Source organism: Acomys minous (assembly GCF_964271855.1).
Source record: "Acomys minous genome assembly, chromosome: 1".
In the NCBI taxonomy this organism is placed as follows: Eukaryota; Metazoa; Chordata; class Mammalia; order Rodentia; family Muridae; genus Acomys; species Acomys minous.
Window position 1 is genome coordinate 87,641,249 of NC_140483.1, and position 25,634 is coordinate 87,666,882.

Here is a 25,634-nt window from a genome sequence, read left to right on the forward strand (position 1 = left end):
CTTTCTCTTCTTACAGAATTTAGTTGTGGATTGGAAGTCTATAATTTTCATTTTTACCAGGAGGTTGTAGGTGAGAGACTGCCTTGTGTCTCAGAAGAAACCTGGGACTTCTGAATGGTGCCGAGACTGTTAGAGATGACAGAGACCGACTAACTGCATGTGGGTTTATGGGAGTCAGCAGTGGGTGTGGTAGTTTTATGCCCTCCACAGGCTCAAGTATCAGTACCTGGTCCCCAGCTAGTGGTGCAATTTTGAGGGGTGCAGCCTGACTGGAAGGAGTGCATCCCTGGGGGTGAGTTCATAGCCTTCCCCTACTTCTAGTTCATTTACCCTGCTTTTTGCTTGTTGTTGATGTGATTTCTCACGCTCCCTGCCCAGGCCTCTGCTTCTCCTTCACTGTCACTATGGATTCTCTCAAACTGTAAGCTAAAAGAAACTTCCTTGGTCACCGTCTTGTCACAGCAACAGGAAGGAACCAAATGCAGTGGTACTTATTAGTACTTATTTCAGGGTACAACTAATAGGCAGAACGTTTGACTTTTGTGTGTTGCCATCAGTGAAAGAACAGATTTTAAGCTGGGTGTGTTGACTACTTGTCTATGATCCCAGAACTGTGGAAGCCGAGGCAAGAGGATTGTTCTGAGTTCAAGATGAACCAAGGTAGAGTGAGACATGAGATTCTGTCTCAAAAAACAAACACAACTAAAGTACAGATTCTAATTTAGTTAGAATCCAGATTTGTGGCTCTGAGCTCTAGGTGTCGATGACATTCTGGGTCACAGAGGCAGGAGGGGTAGAAGCATCTGCTGGTCAGAAGCAAAGAGCCTTTGAGGACAGTGGCTCTCCTTCCAGAAGCTCTAAGTCCTGCTTGCTTTCTCTGGGAAGTTAAGGACAGCCACTAAAGCCACCATAAATTGGACCCTAAAGTGTCACAAACTCCAAGAGTAAAGCTTCTGTCAGCAGACACTGGGGTGTGACATATATCCAGTCCCTTGATTGTGGTGGCTGTTTAACAGGAGTATGCCTTCGAGAAAGGTTAAATGTATAGACCTAAGTTGCTAATAAACAGTGAGCAAGCATTTCCTGGTGAACTTTTCTTTGGATGTGTGACAGGATCTTTCGTGGCCTCATGATGCTAGCATCCCAAGGAGGAGTCCTAAGGCTTCTGGGTCAGTTGCTGTTGCGCCTTGTGCTGCACAATGGGGTTTGCAGTAAGATGGCCCTGTCAGAGCAGCCTTTGCAAATGCTCATGTGGAAAGGTGGATTTGGAAGATGTGATGCTATTCTTGGTTGTCAACTTGACTACATCATTTGAAGTAGGAAGAGCCACCTTTAATCCAGATCTCTTGAGGTGGGAAGATCTGCCTTTAATCTAGGCCACACTTTGTGGTGACAGCCTGTACATGGAAGGACGGGGTTGCTTTTGCCTGGTCGCCCTTGCTCTCCATTCACTGTCGTCAAAGCCTGCTCCACAATTCTGATGTAGTCTGCAGACCAGCCAAGACATCCAGCCTCATGCAGTGGCCAAGTCCTGGACTCTGGCCCTTCCCTTGGAGGACAGCCATGTGGGGCTAGCTTAGCACAGCCTGTGAGCAGCCTAACAACCCTCTGTACAGAGCTCATTCTAATAGTTCTTTTCTTCTAGAGAACCCTGGCTAATACAGAAAGGAAAGAGGCAAAGATACTCCTGGTGTTCTGGGGATTAAATAGCAATTTTTTGTTTGTTTGTTTGTTTTTTTGTTTTTTTGAGACAAGGTTTCTCTGTGTAGCCTTGGCCATCCTGGACTCACTTTGTAGACCAGGCTGGCCTTGAACTCACAGCGATCCGCCTGCCTCTGCCTCCCGAGTGCTCGGATTAAAGGTGTGCGCCACCACGCCCAGCTAGCAAATTTGCCTTTTAAAAAATAAGATTTATTTTTAATTGTGTGCATATGGGAGAAGGGTCTGTACATTTGAGTGCGGTGGCTGCCCTATATGGCTGAGGCATTGGATCCCCTGGAGCTTGGCTTTCAGGCAGTTGAGCTGCCTGACATGGGTGCTGGGAACTGAACTGGGGTAAAGGCTCTTAACCACTGAGCCATCTCAGCAGCCCCCAACTTGGCCTTTGAAGAAATACTGATCTAGAAGAACATGGTTCCACCAAGCAGCTTCTGGGTCTCAGTCCATGTCTACTCCCAGGAGGCCTAGTGGACCCTGCGGGTCGTGTAGTCCAGAACCATGCTGGCAGCGCCAAGCAGGGCCGGGTCAACCAAGTCTGAAACCACCACATCTACATCCTGCACAGAGGACAAGGCTTGCTGGCGGATGACGTCCTTTACGATGTGGATATAGTGGCTAGCCAGGACTCCAGACAGGATCACCAGGGAAGGATTCATCGTGTGGAGGATGTTCACAACCCCAAGTCCCAGAGCAGTTCCAGCTGCAGGAGAGCGAAAAGCAGAAACATTTCTAGAAAAACACTAAATCAAACATCAAGAAGTGCTGTTCTTAAAAGCTGTTCATGAAGGCAGACGTGATGGTACACAGCTTTAGTCCTACCACTTAGCAGACAGGTAGGTGGAGTAGGCCAGCCTAGTCTATAGGGTGAGTTCCAGGACAACCAGAACTATGTAGTGAGACATTGTCTTAACAAAACCAAAAACCAAAACATACCTGTTCATAACTTATTCTTGCTTATATTTTTGTTGTCTCTGTTTTTGAGACAAGTCTCTTTCTGTGTAATCTGGGCAGCAATTCTCCTGCCTCAGGCTCCTGAGAAGAGAGGCCTATAGGAGAGTGACATGATTTATTCTCCTCTTTGAGACAGGCTCTCATTCTGCAGCCCAGGCTGGTCTTGAACTTACTAATCATGCAGGCTGCTACCTAGGTGTCTAGAGCTGATGTTTCCCCATCTTCCCGAGACCTCTCGGCTATCATATCTTTGCTGTTTCTCGTGTGGTGTCAGCACAGACAATAAAGGAAACCTCATCTGAGAAAAAAAAGGAATGGGAGTCTAGCTTAGTGGCAGGGTGCTTGCCAGAGAGTCTAAGGTTCTCATTCTAAGCACTGTAAAATAGACAATTTTTTATATAAACTGTAAGATATAATCTTAATAATGTGGACATTACAAGAACAAATGGAAAGACTGGGAAGACATTCTGATAGTTGGTGAGTCTTGAGTGGTAAACTCAGGGTGCTTTTTCTTACTAGTATCATATTCTTCTCTAAATACCTGTAAAGTAAACAGGTAATATACTCCGTATAGAATAAGAATTAAAACACTTGTTCTTTTTTGTTTTGTTGTTTTTCAAGATAAGGTTTCTCTGTGTAGCCTTGGCTGTCCTAGAACTCACTCTGTAGACCAGGTTTGCCTCAAAGTCAGAGATCCACCTGCCTCTGCCTTCCAATGCTGGATTTAAAGGTGTGCACCTCTGTGCCTGAGAATTCAAACACAGTTAAAGGCAGTGCTTCTAAACATGTTCAACACCTTTCCCTTTCTCAGTAAGTGGGAAAAGTGCCTGTGTGCATGATGTAGAGCATTGCAGCTCAGGAAAACTGAGGCTCTCTGTAGCAGCCCTGGGTGCCTGGGACCGCAGGCGTACCTGTTCGTAAGATGCTCTGGGCCTTCACATTGCCAAGCTTGGCGGCTTGGATGAGATGGAGGGCGCCCACAGCTTCGTCTTTTGGCACTGACATCCCTTCCACCAAGAGCAGATCCTCTGAGCAAACAGGAGGAGCAGTCATTAGTGAGCAGTGAGGGGCCCAGAGGGAAGCTGGTTATACCTGTGCCTGCTGGCAGCAGCTCTAGGCACGGAGGCAGAGCTGGTTATCACTTAAGGACGCCCACATGTTGCCCAGAAGCCTTTGCTGCCTGCCCTCTTGCTAGCACAGTTCTGGACTTACTGGGAAGATGGCTCCCATCTGAATACAGCCCCCCTACCTGCTGCTTCCTTCACTTCTCACTTGCAATATTAGAGCCTTTGTTGTTCTCCCCACCCCACTCTTCTCCTTTTCTACCCTCATTCACCTTAAACAAAGCTGCACTGCTGGCTCTGAGTGACAGCTCTGAGGGGTCTACAACAGCAAGTCTCAGTGGCTAGAGCAACAGGCCTGGCCAGCTCAGTTCAGATCTGTTCTGTTACTACTGACAGCACAGGCCTGCCTACATCATTTCATTTCTGTATGTCTCTCTTTTCTAGAAGACTGGGATAATAATAATGAGAATTATTTTAGGAATTAAATTAAGACAGTGGATATGGATTTGTGTACAAAGCTGGCTCAACTAAGTAAACAAAAGACATTCCCTAAGGCTCAACTCCCAGGATGGTGCACTGCCACTCCCTCCTTTCCCTGTATGGAGGGAACACAGGGAACTTGGTGTCCCCTGTACAGGTAGCCACCTATTTGGCCATTGCTCTCAGTGCATTTGGCACACTGAAACTGAAGATGTTCACTGTTTATTTCTTCACTACAGTGTACATGGAGTTTGGGTCCTGTGCCAACCAGTACTGAGAAACAGAACTGAAAGAACTCTTGCCTACTGTCTTGGGGTGGTAGGCCTTGTGCACCTCTCCCCAGGCAAGGATAAGGCAAGGCAAGGATCTGGGTGAGGACCAAGGATGCCCTGGAGCATCAGGATGAAGGAAATAAAGAGTTAGTTTAAAGTCATGGCTTCCATGCTCAGCTCTGTAATTTCTACTCCCAAAAGTACTTGTCTGCCAATGGTCAGTTACTGCTTTAGGAGAGAGGTACCAACCATCATGGAGCTTCTTTGCTTCCCTCTGCAAGGCCATTCCAGAGGCATAGGCTTCAATACACCCATGGCTTCCACAAGAACAGTCAGGCCCATCCAGAGACACCACAAGGTGGCCAAGCTCTGCGGCACAGAAGGAGCTGCCATGGATCAGCTCGTGCTGGTGGATGATCCCTCCGCCAATCCCTGCAGGAGACACGTCACAGTGGTACTGCTGAGACCGAGCTGGCCTGTGCCAATGCTCCCATCTGGTTAGCCAAACTTTAGAGTGTAAGGTTTCTAAGTGCCAACTTCTCTAGAGGGCTGAGGCTCACTAAGCACTGGAACAGTATTTGTAGCATATTTTCTGAGGTCTTGTTTCCCATCTGGCTGGCTGACTTACTGTAACTTCAACCCAGCTGCGGCATCTGACCCCTCTTGTGTTGGGACGGTCCCTCAAACACACTGCCTACTTTGTGCAATGAGTGAGACCTCATCAGCTGGCAGACTGGTGCCCAGGTGAGACAGAGCCAGCAGGAAGTGGACAACTCCACAGTGCTGTGGGAAGCGCCTTCAGCGTCCTGGGAAATGTGGCCTTTACTGCCTCCATGGGACTTGGATATCACGCCCGTAAGTGGCTCCACTCCACTTTACTCCTTCATGGTTTTCAGGACCACCTCCACAAGGAAAGGCTCTGCTTCAGGAAAGCAAGCTAAGGCACTCTACCTAATGGTGTTACAGTGCTTGCTTCCAGAAGCAGAGCGTGGAATACGATTCTGAGGCCATGTCTGAAATTCTCCCATTCTAAAGTAGCAAAAGACTGTCGTATATGGAGCACTACTGAATTAACTCCCTTATTAAGGAGTTAAAGGTCATCTACCATAGAAGCCTTTGTTTTTAAGAGCTGCCTTGCCAATTCTTACTTTTTAATTTTAAATTGTATGTGTATGGGTGCTTTTCCTGTATGTATCTAAGAGCAACACGTGTGCTGGTACCTGCAGAGGCCAGAAGAATGTATTAGATCCTCTGGAACTGGAGTTACCGATAGTCATGAGCAACTGTGGAATTATGGGAATCACACCTGGGTCCTCTGGAGGAGAATTAGTACTCTTAACTGCTCAGTCATATCTCCAGATCTCTTCTTCCTCTCACTGTAGCTTAATGACTGCTCTGAGCTAGAAAATGGTAGTCAGCTCTGTTAAGTTGTTCAATACAAAAAGGGGATTTGCATGAAAAAAATGTAAGCTTAGTTAGGCATGATGATGTAACCTTGGAGTTTGGAAGGCTGAGGTAATAGGCTCAAGTGTTCAAGGACAGCCTGGGCTACATCAGATCTTTGTCAAACAAAACAACAAACAACAGGACCTAAAAGGAAAGTGTAATAATACGAAACTTAAGAGCTAGGTAGCCTGGCTGACCTGGAAGATTATAGCAATTCTCTTGTCTCTGCTTCTCAAGAGCTGGGATTTCAGGTGTGAGCCGCCATGTCTAACCAAAATTCTTTTTCTTTTTGGTGATACTGGAGATAGAACTCAGGGCTTCACATGTGGTGGACACATGCTCCTACCATTTTGCCCCCTCAGAAAGGGGCTAGGAGGCCCTAACCTGAGTGTGTGCATCACTTTCATGGTCCACTCCAGCTGCAAGTCAAGCCTGAGGTGTACCTATGTGCCTCACTGAGGGCTAAAGCCAGCTCTGGCACGTTCTGAAGTGCCTTTTCTTCCCCTCTCACCTGTTCCTGTGATGAGCGTCACAAAGTTTTCCTGTCCTTTTCCTTGGCCAAACTTCCTTTCTGCCATGGCAGCACAGTTGCCATCATTGTCCACCCACACAGGGAGATGCAAGGTGTCAGAGAGGGGTGTCCTGAGGTCCACAGAGTTCCATTCCTGTATCAGTTTGGTTGAATGCAGCACAATTCCTTCCTGGGGATTCACACGGCCACCTGTGGAGATGCCTGAGCTCCACCCCAAACACAGAAGACAATTTTGATTACCCATTTTAGGAAAGCCTGCCAACTTTCTTGGGTCTAAACATACATTAATTTGCCCAACATCTTGAACATGACCAAAGATCACAAGGAATCACAGTTCTGAGCAAAATCTACAGTGCCCACAGACCTACACACCCACCCATGCTTCTCCCTAATGCTGGCATCGGGAGCATGCTTGGGACCTAGGTAGAACCTGGAATCTAGTCACAGGCAGACACTGGCCTGAGGGTAAATGTAAGAAGCTGCTGAACTGTGAACACAGAAAGGAGCATTGCTTGGATTTGTAGTTTAAAATCTCACCTACTCCCAGAATTCTGCAGTTTAGCTTCACGGCTTCTGCTGCAGCTTCCACACACATCTGCAGGATTAAACTAATCCTCTCTTCATAGGTTTTAGGATTGAACTGAGTGTACTTCTTAACTATTTCACCCTAAGAGAGGGAGGGAAAGAAACCAAAGCACTGGTCTGTCCTGGCGCCACAGCTGTGGCACCTCCGTCTGCGCATGTTAGTTAGCCTTTCCGGTGACATGCTGCAGATGGAAGTGAGTGCATGTGGAGGGCCTAAGTAATATCCTATGAAGCCATCCACCATCCCAACACAACGGTGCTGACGCAATGGCAACTGCACAGCCATCGAGGAAGACGGTGGTGTGCAATCTAAATCTAGTTCATTAAAAGGGCATAATTCCTCTTTTCAGGTTGACAGAATTATCTAATTTCAGTACCGACTGAGGAAACTAAACAGTTACTCTAATGTTTACATTATAGCCATGTGAACTGAACTGTAACTGAAGCCAGTAATGGTATGAATAGCCAACTCAGGACAAATTTCCATGCAGACTGGCACATCACATTGTATAGAATACTGTGCTGGGTACTCCAATTTAATACAAAACAGAGATGGTCCCTCCTAATAATTCTTGGTGTTTGAGGGTTTTGTTTTGTTTTTAAACTCACTTCAAATGTGTATTATTTTGTTTCAGAATAGTTATTTTAAAAACCCCAATAACATAATTTTATGAAGTTCTAAGATCCCATGGAAATGCTGACTGTAATTATGTTAAATTTATAATCCAATTGTGCGGTGTTGACATTTCAGAAGCATTCAACACTGCACTTTTTCAGGACCATGCTTGGCACTATTTCATAATTTCATAATTCTATTTATGAAAATCGTGGTTTTATGGCTTTAATTATTCTTTGGAATCTGGATCGCCTTTTCCCTTTGTATTCTTTTGTATTAATGGATTTTTACATACTAAATACAAGAGTTATGGTATGTTTTGGTTAGCTTTTCATTAATTGACTTAATATTACTAAATTTCTAATAATTTGTTTAAATTCTTTGCTATTTCTCAAGGACAGTTGAAACTTTACTTATGATACTGCAAACAGACTTTTCTGGGAGGCCTATTTTTCATTAAGTCAGTAGGAGACCATTTTAACATGTTTACAAAGGTGTTGTCACCCTGCCAGGGCTCTGGCAGTGTTGTGCTTAGTAGAGTGACAGTATGTGGTGCACTGTGAAGATCAGGCTTACGAGTGGCAAACGCAGAAGTGCCCAGCTGACCTCTCCCTACTAGAAGCACACTTCCTCTGGACCCCATACTCAAGGTGTCTTCAACTGTAGAACCTCAGTCCTCGTGAGGGGCAAAGCTCTCTCCTATGCCTAAAGGGTCACCCCATCGCCATTCAGCATTTACTAAATTAGATTCCCTAACAGTTTACTTCTCTAAAATGTCAATTGTGTTTGGTTTTGTTTTTTGAGACAAGGTCTTACACTGTAGTGTAGGCTGGCCTCGAATTTGCAGGAATCCTCCTGCCTCAGCATCCTAAATACCAAGATTATAAGCATTAGCTACCAAGCTGGGTTTGGTGATGCATGCCTTTAATCCTAGCACTCAGGAGGCAGAGGGAGGTAGATCGCTGTGAGTTTGAGACCAGCCTGGTCTACAAAGAGTCCAGGATTACACAGAGAAACCATGTCTCAAAAAATAAAAAATAAAAAACCAAACCAACCAACAAACAAACCAAAACCCAAAACTAAAAGAAAGAAAGAAAGAAAGAAAGAAAGAAAGAAAGAAAGAAAGAAAGAAAGAAAGCATTAGCTACCACAGTAGCTTGAGATGTTAGTCATCAGTAGACAAGGGATACATGCTTAACGGACCCAAAAGCACTGTGGGCGAATGACGACAAACTCCCTGCGTGTTTCTAGTTCCACCTTCCATGTACACATTTAAAAATCAACCCCTCATGTGACACTCAAAGCTGAGTGCTTAACAGGGACTTTACCTTCATGCTAACTATTGCCACTCTGAGATTTGTCCCTCCAAGGTCGACAGCCAGGGCACTCAGAGTTTCGAGAATATGGTCAATATCTTGAGAGATGTTCTCCTTGACGGGAGGGAAGCAGAATTTCTTCTGTAGTGGTTCTTGAAGGTCAATAGATTTAAGAAACTTTAAAATCCTCGGAACAGCATTTCCATCCCCATATATCTTTGAGCTGCAAACATCCAAAAAGTCAGTTCAATGAAGTGGTTTTGCCAGGCATAACAGGTGATACCAGGGTATTCAAATCAGAGTCTTCGGGGAGAGATAATTGTTCTTTTTTAAGATAACCTCTCTGGGCTGAGGAACTGCCCCATGGCCGAACACTTCCCTGGCATGCTTGAGGCCCTGAGCTCAGTCTCCTGCACCACACAAACACACAAAATCCCTACAATATGTGTGTGGTCTAAAATGTGATACACAGTAAATCACTCTATGAACTTATTTTCTGTCAATTAAAACCAAAAAACTACAGGTTGGCATGGTGACACACTTTTAATCCCAGCACTTGGAAGGTAGAGGCAGAGGGATCTCTGTGAGTTTGAGGCCAACCTGGCCTACACAGTGAGTTCTAGGACAGCCAGGGCTGCACAAAAGAGAGACCCTGCTTCAAAACACAAAGACAAAAACAAAGCAACAACAACCCTGAAAATCACAATGGTTCAGAACTAGATAAAGTGAAACCTGGACCTCCTGGCAAAATTGTAACTTAGTTCCTCAATTTGGGGCTTTCTGTCTTGGTCTGCGGTTTTGCTATTTTAGAAGTTTTATCTTTACATTTCTGAGAAATTACTACATTGAAATAAAAGGAAGAACAGCCAAAATTAAGTTCTAAAGAAAATCAGATACATTATTTTCTAATATGTAGTCAAATTTTACCAGAGAAACACACTGTAGGGTAGTACTATTGTAATTAGCAGAGTCAAGTCTTTAAAATTCTGCACTACAAACTAGGCAGCGCACTGGGGTGTGACATCGGCGCCTTCCCAGCTGCCAGGGCGTGCTATTGGAAGAAGCAAAGTTCTGTTAAGATGGTTAAAAGATGATGGACCACAGCTTCAGTTGGTGCCTAAGGTCACCCGAAATGAATTATACTCACCAAGGGTACTGTTTACCAAACTGGAGGTGGAGCGCTTGCAATATTTTGTCTTGGGTGTCAGCGTCCCGGACATGAAGAACATTCTCCCCTAAATAAATCCAAGGACGTGTTAGAATGAGTGGAAGTGTGACTGTCCGAGACAAACAAACAGCAGTGTGTTGGACCATAATTTAATCCTAAAGCCCAGCAGGTAGCAAAGTACTCTTGGTAAGACTTCCTTACGGTATACAATGTCTTTATTTCCAAAGGGGGGAAAATCAGTTTTGTTCACTTAATGAAATCAGATAGATTGATGTTTGTTTGATTTTGGGTTTAGAGACAAGGTCTTACTAGGTAGACCTGCCTGGCTTCTAACTTGTGGCACTCCCCCACTTCTCCCTTAAGTGCTAGGTCACAGGCATGTGCCACCACACAGAGACTTGTGGGGTTTTTTTTGTTTTGTTTTGTTTTGATTTTGGCAGTCTTGCTCTACCCACCTACATTGGCCTCAAAATCATGGCCTTCCTACTTCAGGCTCCTGAGTGAGATTAGAGGCATGTGCCATCACACCTGGGTAAGGGTTAATTAATCTAAGACTGACAAGCTGTTTGCCTAGATATCTGCCAAGTCCTTTTTCAAATAGCCAGCCAGTCAGTCAGTAGGCAGGCAGGGCTGGCCAGCTGGCTGTTACGCAGGCGCTTTCTATACACCTCGTGGCCAGTGTGAGAGGGTAAGCATCATGGACAGCTATGTTTGCAACAGGCTTGGCTAAGAGGAGTAGAAGAGAGGAGAGAGAGTAAAGAGGTGGCTGAAGAGAAATGAGGGGCCAAAGGAGGGTTTGCTTTTGTTTCCCAAAATTAGAAGAGCCTAAGCATGTTTAAATGATGAAGAAGTTGGGACTGGAGAGATGGCTCAGAGGTCCTGCATTCAATTCTCAGCAACCACATGGTGACTCTCAAGCATCTATGATTAGATCTGGTGCTCTCTTCTGTCACTCATGCAAATAGAGTGCTTATATACACAAATACTTAAATAAATCTTTTTTTTTTTAAATTAAGGAGTTAAGTATACATGGAAGAGAAAGGTTGACTGATGGGCAGGAAGGCTCCCAGAAGAGGCAGGAGAGATTTTGAGCCCAGGTAGGAGGATGAGCAGTAGATATACAGGAAACACATTCGTATCCGTGACCCCTGGCTCCACTGAAAGGTTAGAAGGAAAGGGATCCTGGATGGGGCATGTATGCTGTGTAGTAACAGGCACTTGCACAAGGCAGAGCTCTCACATCTTATTTGGTGTCATAGCAGCTTTTAACACCTCTTGGAAGCGATTTCTGGACTCTAATGATAATCACAGTCTTCTGGTTTGCCTACACCATTGAAAGTTCCTTTCCATTTTCTTTTTTGGCCTTGTATTGCACTAAATGTTTCAAGGTTGGTCCTGGGCTACATTTTCTGCCCTATTTAGACATTTTTCCTGGGTAATGTCATAGTTCCTTGGTTTTAAATACCATCTATAGTAGACGGCCATTATCCTCAAAATCCAACTTCCTGCTATTTAGGGGGTTTCTGTTACAGCGAACTGATGTCTTACTACATACATCTATAACCAGCAATTCTCAAATGTATCTCCAACTCTATATCTCCCTAGTCCAGTCCAGCTCCTTGTCTTCTTGGCTTTGATGTCTATGGTGGTTTGAGCAGGTCTGGTCCTCATAGACTCATATGTTTGAATGGTTGGCCATAAGGAGTGGCACTATTAGGAGGTGTGGCCTTGTTGGAGTATATGTGATCTTGGAGGAAGTGTGTCACTGTGGGGCAGGCTTTGGGGGGGTCTTCTTTGTTCAAGTTACACCCAGTGTGGCACACAGTCCCCTTCTGTTGCCTGTGGATCAAGACGCAGAACTCTGAGCTCCTTCCCCAGAACCATGTCAGTCTACATGCTCCACGCCTCCCACCATGATGATACTGGACTAAACCTCTGTACTGTAAGCCAGCCACAATGAAATGTTTTCCTTTGTAAGAGTTGCCATGGTCATGCTGTCTCTTCACACTGATAAAACCCTAAGACAGTGATCTAATTGGCATCAATTGAACATGGCCATAAGAAAACCCTTAATTCCATTCCTTCCCAAGTCTGTTCCTCCCTCGGTGTCCCCATGTCATGATAAGTATGGTCCACTGCACAGCACAAAATCTAAGCCCTGCCATTTATTCTCTTCCTCCCTTTGCAGCTCACATGCACCAGTAGGCTTGGTAACAAAACCCAAATCTAACTTTTCTCTATCATTACTGCACCACTGTCCTAGCTGGAGTTACTGTTACTGGGAAACACCAGGACCAAAGCAGCTTGAGGAAGAAAGCGCTTATTCAGCTGATGCTTCCGCATCACTGTCATCATCAAAGGAAGTCAGGACAGGAACTCAAGCAGGGCAGGAACCTGGGAGCAGCAGCCGCAGAGGCGGGTGCTGTTACTGGCTTGCTCTCCATGGCTTGCTCAGCCTGCTTTCTTTTAGAACCCAGGACCCACAGCCCAGGGGTGGCACCACTCATCATGGGCTGGCCCTCTCCCACTGATCACTAGTTAAGAAAATGTCCCACAGGCTTGCTCACAGCTGGATCTTGTGGAGGCATTTTCTTAATTGAGGTTCCCTCCTCTCAGATGACTTTAGCCTGTGTCAAGCTGGCATAAAACTACCTAGCTGTAGTTTTAGACTAACTACCCACCCACTTAGTGTAAGCTACTGTCACCTCTTGCCTGAGCGACACAGCACTGATGCCTTCCTCCACATGACACACTTTCCTTCCCTATAAGCTCCTGGCGTCGTTTTCCCAAATGCAAGTTCTATTGTATCATTCCCTCCCTTAAACGGCTTCCCATATAGCTGGAAGAAATCACAAGCCATCGCTCTGGGGGATTGGATTTGCTTATTATTTATTTCTTTATTTTGTTATTTTGCTCAGCTTGACATAGCTGAAGTTATCCGAGAAGAGGAGCCTGAGTTGAGGCACTGCCCTCATCAAATTAACCTGTTAACTGCAGAGCATTTCCCAGCCCACTGTGGGTGATGCTGACCACGATGAACTACAGGTTGTAAGAGGGAACAGACCCTTTCTTTCCTGCGTGTTTGCCACAGCAAAAGAAGGCAAACTAGGACATTAGTATTTTAGCTTATAAAAGTCTGCGTCAGTTGGGCATGGTGGCACACACCTTCATTCCCGACACTTGGGAGACAGAAGCAGGTGGCGTCCAGCCTGGTCTATTCAGCAAGACCTTGGAAAGCCAGTGCATCATAAAGAGACACGGTTGGGATGATGATCTTTTTGTGCACTGTATAAACGTTATCTTTGTATGGTTCAGATTCTGATTTCTGTACTGGCAAAGATGTGAGAACAGGCCAGACTTTGGTATTGTTACTTCTATGACGTATCACCTGTCTCAGTGATCGGAATGGCCTATAGCAAAGCAGGGTAGGCGGGACTTCCGGGCAGACTATGGGAAAGAATTAGGCTGGGGATTCATCAGCTGCTTCAGAGAAGAAAAAGGTGCTGGTACTGAGGAGGTAACAAGCCACATGGCAGAATGTAGGTTAGTATAAGCAGGTTAATTTAAATTATACAAGCTAGTTGGGAACAAGCCCAAGCTAAAGCCAAGCTTTCATATTAATAAAAAGTCTCCGTGTCTTTACGTGGGCGGCTAGCAGGTCCAGACAGTCCAGTGATAAGACCCTATCTGGGAGAGAAAAAGAAGTTTACCTTTCTTTTTTGGGGGGCAGAGGAAGAGAGTCTGTCTATGTAGTCCTGGCTGTCCTGGATCTTGCTTTGTAGACTAGGCTGGGTGCTCTTGCACTGTCTTCCTCAAAGCCAGGGGTCTCCTGCGGCATAGGCTGACCTTGAACTTGTAGGGTTTCAGGTATGGAGCATCATGCCTGTGCACTGGGGACTGCACCAGGGCTTCATGCATGCTGGATAAGCGCTCTACTAGTGATCCTACTTACACTCTCATTAGTTACGACTGCCACACTCAGGACACCGTACCAGGCACAGGACACACAGACTAGCATTCATACACTCCAGACACATTCAACTCTAGTCTCACTTAAACAAGACTAAAGATTATAATTAAGAACCACTTAGCTCTAATTGATTTTACAAAGCAATAAAAGTTCAAGCAGAGCTATAAATGTGGCAACCCCCTGAGATATTGGATGGCTAGCCTTTCATTTCACTCCCCTACTTGTTTCCAAAAACATGTGGCCAGATACCTAAAGAACTTAATATCCTATGATAGAGACACTGCAGGTAAACAGATGGGACTGGAAAACATTATATCAAATGAGGTAACCCAGAGGTAAAAATATAAATGCTGTGTGTTCTCTGGTTTGTGGATCCCAGCTCCCAGTCTTTAGATCTGCGTGTATAACCTGTAATAACCATATAAGACAGAAAAGTAGAAAGGGACCATGGGGAGAGGGGACAGTCTGACACAGGTGTTATGTGGGGGAAGGGGAAAATGGGGGGGCTTTAGCTGGAGAGTGTAGACGTAAGGTAAAACAGGGAGGGGGAGAGGGAAGGAGGAGAGATAACATCAAAGATATTTTTAAAAGCCCCAGGGGAAAAATGCATTGTTTTATAAGATCCCTTAAATACACACACACACACACACACACACACACACACACACACACACACACACACACGCAGAGTTATGCTACCTGGGGTGATAATGTTGTCACCCCCCACCCACCCACACAAGAGCCATGAACTATCTGTCAGAACCCTCAGAGCCGAGCAAGCATGGGAAAACTCTGTTTGAACGTTGGTCAGCAGGCTCAAAAGATTCCTAAACAATATAAGCCACTGCCACTGTCCCTGGCCGCCTTCAAGCTGAAACACACAGACCTATTGCTGGGCAGCACAGGGCACAGGACTTGGAGGTGGAGCTCGCACAGAATTGGGAGGTGCTATGCAAGCTGCCAAGGGAGAAAGCCATCAGTAGCCCTGCCCAGCTGGGAAGCCTGCAAACCACAGCCATGGCTGCCCGGCAAGTTATCTCAGTGGTGTGATAGAGGCATTATCATCTTGGGGTAACCAGAAGCCATATAATTGGACTTAGGGCCACTCACCAGGAGGGATTCATGGCTAGTGCTGTAAACTTAGTCAACTAGCAGAAGATGGGGAAGTCACAGGCCCTATGGAGAACCTACTACCACCATTTTCCTAAATCAGTGTATTTCTAATACACTCAAAATGATTATCCTAGACCCACAGATGCATGTAGCTCCCGCCAGTCATTAAAGAAGCTTCCTCTTTCATCAGATGGAGATGATTACTGAGATTCATAACTGGTGAAAATGCAGAGAATACGTGACTTGGGGTGGCCAACCCCAACCAGGACATCTACAGACCAACCTACATGTAAGGCTCAGGGGAACCATGGAAAAGGGTGCAGACAGGACTAGGATACCTACTTGGAAATAGTGTCTTCTAGAAATGACAGGGAAGCCTTATGCATTAAATCCTAACGGTGTGGTTGCCTAAACAAGACCTGTACCACGGCAACACCAGCTGGCATGACAGTGTGGACGGGGGACACTTCACCAGGCCTCATCCTACTACATGGAAGAACTACAGGCCATGAAAGATTGTTGGGAGGAGGGGGTGGGAGGGAGAGAGAGGGGGAGGGAGGGAGGGAAGGAGGGAGGGAGGGGGAGAATATCAGCTTGAGAGAGAGAGAGAGAGAGAGAGAGGGAGAGGGAGAATATCAGCTTTCCCCAGGGACAAGCTCCCCTATAGGTTATCTAATCCTAAGTGGTCACTCGAAACACATGTACAAACAAGCAACAGTAAATGGATTCAGTAGGGTGTGTGTGTGTGTGTGTGTGTGTGTGTGTGTGTGTGTGTGTGTGTGTGTGTGTGTGTGTGTGTGTGTGTGTGTGTAAATTGGAAGAAGTCATGGATCTGAGAGGGAGTGGGGGAAGACAGGAGGTGTTGGAAGAGAAGAGGAGTAGACACGATATAAATACAGTACTCATGTGTGAAGTTCTCAAAAATGAAAAAGGGTACATTTAAAGAATGTGGCCAACCAAAGAAATAAGGTTGGGGGGCGGGGGCAGGAGATGCTAGGCATGGTGATGCACACTTTTAATCCCAGGACTTGGGAGGCAGAGGCAGGTGGATCTTTGTGAGTTTGAGGCCAGCCTGGTCTACAAAGTGAGTTCCAGGACAGCCAGGACTATTACACAGAGAAACCCTGTCTTGAAGAACAAAAACAAAACAAAACAAAAAAGAATATGGCCAGCACCAATCCATCACACAGATTCAGAAACGCTTGTCAGCTGAGATAACAGACAAAGGCAAATACCTGTTTCTCTTCCTATCTGGCGTGTTCCCAGGTTGATCACGGGTGTTCCAAACGCACCAACCTCTCGCACTCCACAGCTGCTGTTCCCAATCATGCAGCCAGCATGGGCAACCAGCTGTATAAACTGGTCAAACGGGACGTGCTTGACTGCACGGAAATTGGGATGATGCTCGATGCCCTTCTTCCGCATCACTCGGACCATCTCCTTGCTCCCTGTGACAATGAGAAGACTGAATGATGAAATGCAGCCATCTGATGAATGAGACAAAGACATCCTTTTACTGACAAGCATAGCCCTAATCCTCATGCCAGTTATGAGGGAAATTGTCCCATGGACCACTCATCTTTCCCCTTTTTATGGTGATGGGATTTTCTTTTCTTTTTTTTCCGAGACAGGGTCTCTCTGTTAGCCTTGGCTATCCTAGACTCGCTCTGTAGACCAGGCTGGCCTCGAACTCACAGCGATCCACCTGCCTCTGCCTGCCTCTGCCTGCCAAGTGCTGGGATTAAAGGTGCACACACCACGCCTGGCTATGTGCTGGGATTTTCATAAGCAGCATATAATATGTGTGGCCAGCTCTCTACATCTCATGCAGGAGCTCACACAGTAGCAGCTGGGGTTTCAAACAGAACTTAGCAAAGTAAATATATTTTATTAATATCTCAGTATAAATTCACCTTAATTAAGGGGCTAAAAACAAGCCAGCAGTTTCTAAGCAGGAGGGTCAAAAGTTGCATACGAAAGCAGATTAAAGTGGCTTTGCCTAACTCTCCTCAAATCTCCGTAAACTCCCACCTTTGTAAACTAAACTCAAGGCAATGTGGATAGGGTCCAATACTACAGCTGGCATTTTATCTTAAAAACTTTAAAGCAATACAAAGCTATGAGGCAAAAAAATTTAATGTTAATGGTCTCCCCTTCCTTCCTTGTTTTTTCCTTTTTCCTTGTTTTCTCCATTATCGTGTGTGTGTGTGTGTGTGTGTGTGTGTGTGTGTGTGTGTGTGTGTGTGTATCTTGTTCATCTGATTGTAAGGCAAAACAATGACCACATGACGCTCACCAATGGCTAGAAGTCACTGAGCCACCAGACGCTGTGCATGAGTCTCTTCTTAAAAACAAAACTAACTTTCTTTATGTGGCAAGACAGGCTCAGGTCCAACTCCCTGCAAGATGACAGGCCACTTTCCTCCTTTTATGCCAACCCTCACCTACAATTACGGGAGAACATGGCACTTCAGAAGATCCTTCTACCCCAAGCCTCCACTTTGGTTTGAAGCCTTAACCACCTGCACTAATCTAGTCTTCCCAAGAGCCCACCAAGGGCGAACTGCGGACACACTGGGGCACTGAGTCAGACACTGACAGAGTCCCTTGATGCTGCATGGACAGCAGAGGCACGTGCAGGGACATGGCTCAAGCCATTTTCCTTTAAATACCAATGCTTTTGTCTTTGAGTCGGTGCCCCAAGGGACCCGTCCCCTCAGCCTCCTGAGCAGCTAGGACTACAGACGCACCTCACACTGCACATAGTAGCTGTGACTACAGATGTACCCCACACTACACATCACTAATTCTGAAGTGTACACATTTAGGAACGCTACTACAAACAGAATGCATCACTTGGAGGTAAGCAAGATATATTATAACTACTTATGTGGAACTTGAAGGATCCAAAAGAATCATAAAGGTTTTTGAAATACTGTATATTACCTGATTAAAGTCTGGGTTGAGAGTCTTGTTTCTCCTAACAAAAAGTTCTCTGGAGTAAGATGGTAATATCTTAGCATTTCAAAGAAAGGGTCCCACTTTTGTTACCAAAGGACCCTAAAAGGTCTGCAGTAAGTAATGTCATCCACAGTAACCAGGACTTGAAAACTCCTTTGTGGGAGGCCCTGATCTAACTCATTTCAACTTGCCTAAGAGCTCACTTAGCACCGAAGTTCACAGCCATCAGGTAGGTGGCTCACACTCAAGATTATAGCTAACATAGATAGGAAAGAGAACAAAAATTAATAATATAAGTCATCTTACTGCAGCAGGGGACATCGGTGATTCCCCTGGCTTCTGAGGTTTGTGTCTCACAGCCCTTAGAGTTTCTTCTCAGTGGAAACTGGAGGGAAAAGACTAAGCTTGAGAGCAAACTGCAGATCAGAGAGATCCTGAGAAAGTACTTATTTCCTATTGTCTCTACTAGACCTGACAAAAATATCACACCATTCTGGTCTTCAGCAAGATAGGTAACCTTTGACTGGGATGCATTTCAGAAGAGTCTCTGATGATAAATGGGCAGAACAGCAGACAGGCGAGAAAAGAAGTAACAGAAATTAAGGTTTGAAAGGGTAGACGGCATAATTTCATTTTCAAGTTCCATTACCTGCATCAATATTTGGAAACAGAACTAGGGTCCTCTTGTTAAATGAGATAAGTGCATCCAGTGTTAGTTCAAACATCTTTATGGAATGCTTAATGTCAGTGGTCACTGGATGCTGCAGTGCAACAATATAATCTTTACATTTCACATCATCACCTGTTTAAAGAAAGGTGAACCACAATGCTTCATTAGTCAAGACTCTTGTTGTTCGTGCTGTGTTTGAGGCAGCGTCTCACTATGCAGTTTTGGCTGGCCTGGAACACATTTTCAAAGGTAAAAAGAGATACAACCTCTTCCATTAGGTTGGCAGAAGTCTAAAGGACGAGCAAACGTAAGTGCAGTAATCCAAGTGCCTGGAATGTACCTGAGGGCCACTACTATGTACAGCTGCACCCTAACCACAGCTGCACACTCAGTGCTGTGATGTGAACGGGCTCGTTCCTGACTGGTAAACAGAGGCACCTGGTCAGCCTTTAGCATGTGGTTGGGGTGCTTGTGACCAGCCTCCCAACAGTGTTCAGAGCACTAATGTCTACACAGACAATGCAGTTTCCCCGGAGTCTCTTCACCCTCGACCTTCATGTTCATTCTTTGCTTTCCTGTTATCTTGAAAACATAGAGAAGCCAAGTCTCTGATCTCTGGGCTTTTCAGAGGGTTTTCTTTGAAAGTGAAGGGATCCTCCCCGACTCCAGGGGTCTGGGAATTAAACCAGGGTTTACTAATCAAGTAGCTAGCTACTCTGCTAGCCCTGAGGGTTGGGATGTTAAGGGGTGTCTGTAGTTCTGTGCAAAGGGCCATGCTATACAGTGTATTGGTAAGGAGTAAGCAGAGGACTCAGGGAACAGTTGTAGCAGTGCTCTCCACAAGTGATTTCTACTTTTCATTTACCTTCTATTTTGAGTATAATTATTTTAAAACGTTGTTATTAAGAATGGCATGTATAGGATAAATGATGATGATGATGATGATGATGATGATGATGATGATGAAGAATGGCATGTATAGGATAACTTGCAGTAGTCTTTTTCCACCATGTGGGTCCCAGACATCAAACTCAGGCCTGGTGCCAAGTGCCTTACCAGCTGAGCCATCTTCATGTTTGTTTTTGACACAGGGCCTCATGTATTCCAGGTTAGCCTTGAACTCAATATAGCCAAAGATGACCTCGAACTCCTGATCTCCTCCCAAGTGCTAGGATTACAGGCATGTACCACCATACTAGGTTAGGTGGTTTTATGTTTTGTTTTTTGTTTTTTTGTTGTGTGTGTGTGTGTGTGTTTATTTAACTTCTGAGAAAAAAAGCTCAAGCCACTGCACCAGAACCATCTATTCCCGGCAGTGACATCTGACATTTACTGTGGGATGCCTTTTTTTTTTTTTTTTTGAGACAGGGTCTCTCTGTGTAGCCATGGCTGTCCTGGACTTGCTTTGTAGACCAGACTAGCCTCAAACTCACAGCAATCCGCCTGCCTCTGCTTCCCGAGTGCTGGGACTAAAGGCGTGCACCACCTCTTATTAAAATTAATGTATCTTTTGACCTTGCTAATTAATGTCCAGGTTATAAAGCTTCATGTTATAAGTGACCTGCACAACTTTTTTTTTCCTGTAAGCAGAGTGAAAACATAAGAAGCTGCTGCTAGTGGAGAAGCAAAATGTATTATTTGTACAAAATGTACTATCGCCAGATAGACAGTTCTGGTTCACTGTCTTGTGTTCTCTTTTTCACTGGTTTAAAAAACAAAGCAAGAAGCTGGGTGTGTGTGCACACTTGTAAGCCCAGCATGTGGGAGGATGAAGCAGGAATGCCCCAAGTTCAAGACTAGCCTGGGGTATGCAGTGAGTACCAAGATAGCCAGAGCCATATAACAAGCTCTGTCAAGAAACAAACTAACAAAAAAACTAACTAAAAATCCAGGTTCTGCTCTTTCTATGATGAAGAATAAATGGTCAAATAGGGCTTTAAGCTTATAATTAAATCTTGATGCACTGTTTCTTCATTTTTGAAAAATTAGTATCCTTCTATGGGCATGAAGTGGGGTAGCGTACACGCCACTGCACAGATGTGGGGGTCAGAGGGCAAATCTGTGGAACCAATTCTCTTCCCACCTTTATGTGGATTGTCAGGGCTGCACTGTCAGGAGCAAGAACCATCTCGTTGGCCCTGCATGCTTGCGTTCTTATAGTTACTTTTTATTCACTAAAGCTTTTCACTACACATATATTTTCCATGATAAAGGGAAAGATAATGGTATGAGCAGAATGCAGGAGTGTTTACTCAAATCCATGAAACGGAGAGAAGGGACACGTTCACTCCACCAGTACTATCTACATGGGATCCTTGGTGAGTGTACATGTTTCCAAGGATAAGACATATAAAATGGGCTAACTTACCTATGAGAAACCCCAGCTCCTTTCCTGTTGCAATATGCCTAAATTAAAATAAAGCTAATCTGTGTCCGTCAAGAGGCTCAGCATATAAAGGTGCTTGCTACTGAACCTGACAGCTTGAGTTTGAGCCCTGGGGCCTACAAGGTGAAAGACTTGACTCCCACACAGTGTTATATGACCTCTCAGTGTGTGTTCTCTCCCTCTCTCTCTCTCTCTCTCTCTCTCTCTCATACACACACACACTTACACACACTTTTAAAAAAAAAGTAACAATTTATTTGTTTATTTGTTTGATTATGCAATTACCAATTCTTCATTCTCCTTCCCCCTGCCCCACCCCCACCCTGAGACAGAGTTTCTCTGTGTAATAGATCTGGCTGTCCTGGTCTCACTTTGTAGACCAGGCTGGCCTTGAATTCAAAGAGATCTGCCCTCTTTGCCTCCTGAGTGCTGGGATTAAAGGTGTGCACCACCATGCCTGGCTTCAATTTTCTATTCTTTAATTTCATTATTCAACAGATATGTTTTCCATAAAAAGTCCTAAATAGACAGTTATTCCTGATCTCCCCAACACAGTACTCTCACTGTAGGTTTAGGGTTTCGTTTTCTGTTGTTGTTGTTGTTATTGTTATTTGTTTTGTTTTTTACTTTTTGTTTTTCTCTGTATATCCCTAGTTGTCCTGGAACTCACTCTGTAGACCAGGCTGGTCTTGAACCTGGAGATCCACCTGCCTCTGCCCCCAAGTGCTGAGATTAAAGGTGTGCGCCACTACCCAATAGGTTTAATATTCTTACTACTAAGTTGGCTCATTCATATTTCTGGTTGGAAGCTGGTTTTCTTTACCTCTGTTAACAAAAGGTAATTCCTAGGAGGTTAAATCAATGAAAATTTCAGACTTTGAGGTTTATTTATGAATACACAAAATCCAACTCTATACCTGCCACTTTTTAATAATATCAATGTCTTTTACATGAGTAAGTACTTAGGGGTTGCTGTTTCAACACTCATTATATCATCTGACTGTTCTGAGAATACCATGAGAAAGCCATTAAAGGTGAAAATGGACATCTAGCGATATAGCTCAGTGGTAGAGTGCTTGCCTAGCATGCACAAGGCCTGGGTTACATCTTTAATTACACACACACACACACGTGTAAAAATGGGGGCTGGGGAGATGACTCTTGGTGTGCAAACATGAGGACCAGTGTCCAGAGCCCTAGAACCCACATCAAAAAACAGGTTTGAACTAGGTATGGTAGCACACATCTTTTATCCTAGGACTTAAAAAGGAGGCAGAAGGAAGAACTCTGTGAGTTCAAGGCTGGTCTAGTTTAAATAGCAAGTGTCAGGCCAGCTAGGGCTACATGGTAAACTCTGTCTCAAAACAAAAACAAAATAAGAAACAAACCAAAGCCCAAAAAATCAGTTATAGCAGTGTTTGCCCATAATCCTGCACTGAGGTATGAAGGGGACAAGAGACTCCCTGGGCTTGTTGCCCTGCCAGTTTAGCCAAATCAGTCAGCTTCAGTTTCCGTGAGAGACCATGTTTCAAATAGTAAGCAATAGAGGAAACACTGGGCATCAACCTCTGGCCTCCACAGACACACGTGCACACTCGGCATGTACACACACCACATGCACACACACAGAAGTGAAAACTACGATTTCCATTATATTACAAATAAAATGCAGAAAGAAGTAAAAGTACCCTAACTTCACACTGGAAAATAATAAGTGACTAGGGTTGCATACTTTCTATCCTTTCTACTATAGCTATATAACAAGTTCAAGGCCAGACTACACCAGATCCTGTCTAAAAAAAGAAAACAGAAAGCAGAAGGCCATCAGGTTAAAAGTGCTGAAGACTGCTGACCGGAGTTCAATCCCTAGATCACACTGTGGAAGGACAGAACTGTCCTCTGGCCTCCATACATATGCACATGTGTATATTCATGTTTTAAACATGTCCACATGTGTATATGCACACACAATAAAAGTAATTTAGAAATAATTTTGCGTATCACTTTATCAACACATATACTAACACTGCTAAGGACCTATCCCTGTAAACACTAGTCACTGGAATATTTAAAGCATCCTGTTGTACAATGTAGCATAGATCTTCAAATCAATCTAATATACATATTTTATAGATAACCTTGGAGGTAAGGATACACAGCAAGGCAAGAACTATGAAGTAAAATCTTCACTCTCTGGTCTCTACTGGAATATTGTGTCCACATATTCCCAAAAAAGATTGAAACATACCCAGCATTTTCTGAGAAAAACAACCATTAGCCTGAATAAAGTTTGGCATACGTACCTAGCCACATCCGAATGATGCTCATATAGTCTTTATTCTTGGCTGAGAGCAGTTTGTCATAGGAAGGGCACCCTGCCAAAAGGATGCGGTCATGGTCCTCACACATGGATATCAGGTGTTGTTCTGCACTTCTGGTACAGCACACGTGGTAGTGAGCGAGTTTTGTTATGGCATGTCTGATAGAGTCATCAATAGTCCCACTGACCTCTCCTCCTTCAATGTGAAGGATTCGGATGTTCATCAAGGCGGCAGATGTAGCCAGAGCAAGAGCATCAAAGCGGTCTCCATGAACAATCATGATGTCCGGCTTCAGGCGATTGAGGACATCTGGTAGCTTCACTAGAGCCAGGCCTACTGACTCTACCATGGCCGCTTCGTCTTCCCCTCTAACAATCGTGTGCAGCCTGGTGTTAATGTCAAAGTCATCTTGCTCGATCATGCGGTACGTGTTTCTAAAGCAGAGCAACAAGACGTGACACTGTGTTCTCTTGCAAGAACACAGTAATGAGGGCTGGGCGTGGTGGCACATGCCTTTAATCCCAGCACTTGGGAGGCAGAGGCAGGTGGATTGCTCTGAGTTCGAGGCCAGCCTGGTCTACAGAGTGAGTGTAGAACAGCCAAGGCTACACAGAGAAACCCTGTCTAGCAAAACAAAACAGAACAGAATGCAATAATGCTCACCCCGAAGAATGCTTACATTTTTGCTTGCTAAAACAATTACATTGAAATATAAACTACAAATAGAGAGCAAAGACCATACATGTGCATGATTCACACTGTGGCTATCGCCCAGATCAAGATAAAGCCTTCCCTGGGGAGACTCAGCTGTGTCCCTCTCAGGCAGTACCAGGAGGGAAAAACAGTGATTTTTCTTGGGGAGTGGGCAGAAAGAAATTCAACTTTTGTTAATGGTCGGGCTTTTAACTTTTTGTCAGCCATCTATTTTTTCCCTCAGGAAGAAATTGTTACTATAATGGGTGGGGAGGGGGGGGGGAAGTTTTCAGAACAAAGCTCTTTTTTTTTTTAAAACCAAAAATAAATAAATAAAATAAAAAGCCAGAGAAGCAGGATGCCTGGCATGGCACAACACTAAACATTTCCTTTAATTATAAATTAAAATTTTTTTTTTCTCTTTTGGTTTTTCGAGACAAGGTTTCTCTGTGTAGCTTTGGCTGTCCTGGACTCACTTTGTAGACCAGGCTGGCCTCAAACTCACAGCAATCTGCCTGCCTTAGCTTCCCGAGTGCTGGGATTAAAGGCATACATCACCACAACCAGCCTTAAATTAAAATTTTGGTTAGCATACAAAACATAATGGTGTCATCATGACATTCTTATACATACATATCACTGTGTTTTGTTCTTATCCAGCCTCCCACTGCTCTTCCTCTCCCCGTCCATGGTATTCACTCCTGCTTTCACACCACACAGAGGCTGCGACCCTCCCCTGTCCTCTCTTCCCCTCTCTGCTTTAGACATCATCCTCCCTTCAGTCTACTTTCTACTTTCGTATGTATGTATATAGCATATGCATGCTTATATATTAAATCAAATCTATATTCTACATGAGACAGCAAACAGGTAATCTGTCCCCCTGAAGATGGCTTATCTTACTTAACATAATTTTCAGGAGTTCCATTTATTCTTTTGAGTCATAATTTCACTTCTTATGGCTGGATAAAATGCCGTTGTGTATACACTCCATTTCCTTTACCTAGTCATCTACTGGTCACCACCCAGGCTGGCTCCAGAACTTGGCTATAGTGAACAGTGCTATAAGGAGCATGGGATGCAAGTGTCTGTGATATACTGACTCAGGCTCCTTTGAGGAGTATGGTGTTTAATTTCCAGTGCTTTCAAGTATTTCTACTTGTCTTTTTGTGACTGAATGAGTGGCTGTTTCTCATCTTCCCCCATCCTGTCCCCTGCTCGCTCTCTCTCTCTCTCTCTCTCTCTCTCTCTCTCTCTGTGTGTGTGTGTGTGTGTGTGTGTGTGTGTGTGTGTGTGTGCATGCGTGCGTGCATGTGTTGTGTGTGTGTGTGTCTGCGTTACTAGGGACTAAGCCTAGGGCCTCCTGCATAC

General features: G+C 44.7%; 1 protein-coding gene across 2 annotated transcripts in view; it reads right to left on the reverse strand.

Annotated features, from left to right (window-relative positions):
* Positions 1-1,889: 1,889 nt before the first annotated feature.
* The window catches only part of GNE (glucosamine (UDP-N-acetyl)-2-epimerase/N-acetylmannosamine kinase), a 44,385-nt gene continuing 20,640 nt past the window's right edge, over positions 1,890-25,634 (reverse strand). For both annotated transcript variants that reach the window (XM_084785295.1, XM_084785296.1), the window contains exons 3-12: positions 23,553-24,004; positions 18,843-18,995; positions 16,468-16,680; positions 10,129-10,216; positions 8,994-9,204; positions 7,002-7,131; positions 6,444-6,665; positions 4,736-4,918; positions 3,582-3,698; positions 1,890-2,419 (exon numbers count right to left, since the gene is read on the reverse strand). In XM_084785295.1, coding sequence (XP_084641421.1) covers positions 2,184-2,419; positions 3,582-3,698; positions 4,736-4,918; positions 6,444-6,665; positions 7,002-7,131; positions 8,994-9,204; positions 10,129-10,216; positions 16,468-16,680; positions 18,843-18,995; positions 23,553-24,004 — 2,005 coding nt within the window. In that variant the 3' untranslated portion in view covers positions 1,890-2,183. The remainder of the gene's footprint in view (positions 2,420-3,581; positions 3,699-4,735; positions 4,919-6,443; positions 6,666-7,001; positions 7,132-8,993; positions 9,205-10,128; positions 10,217-16,467; positions 16,681-18,842; positions 18,996-23,552; positions 24,005-25,634) is intronic.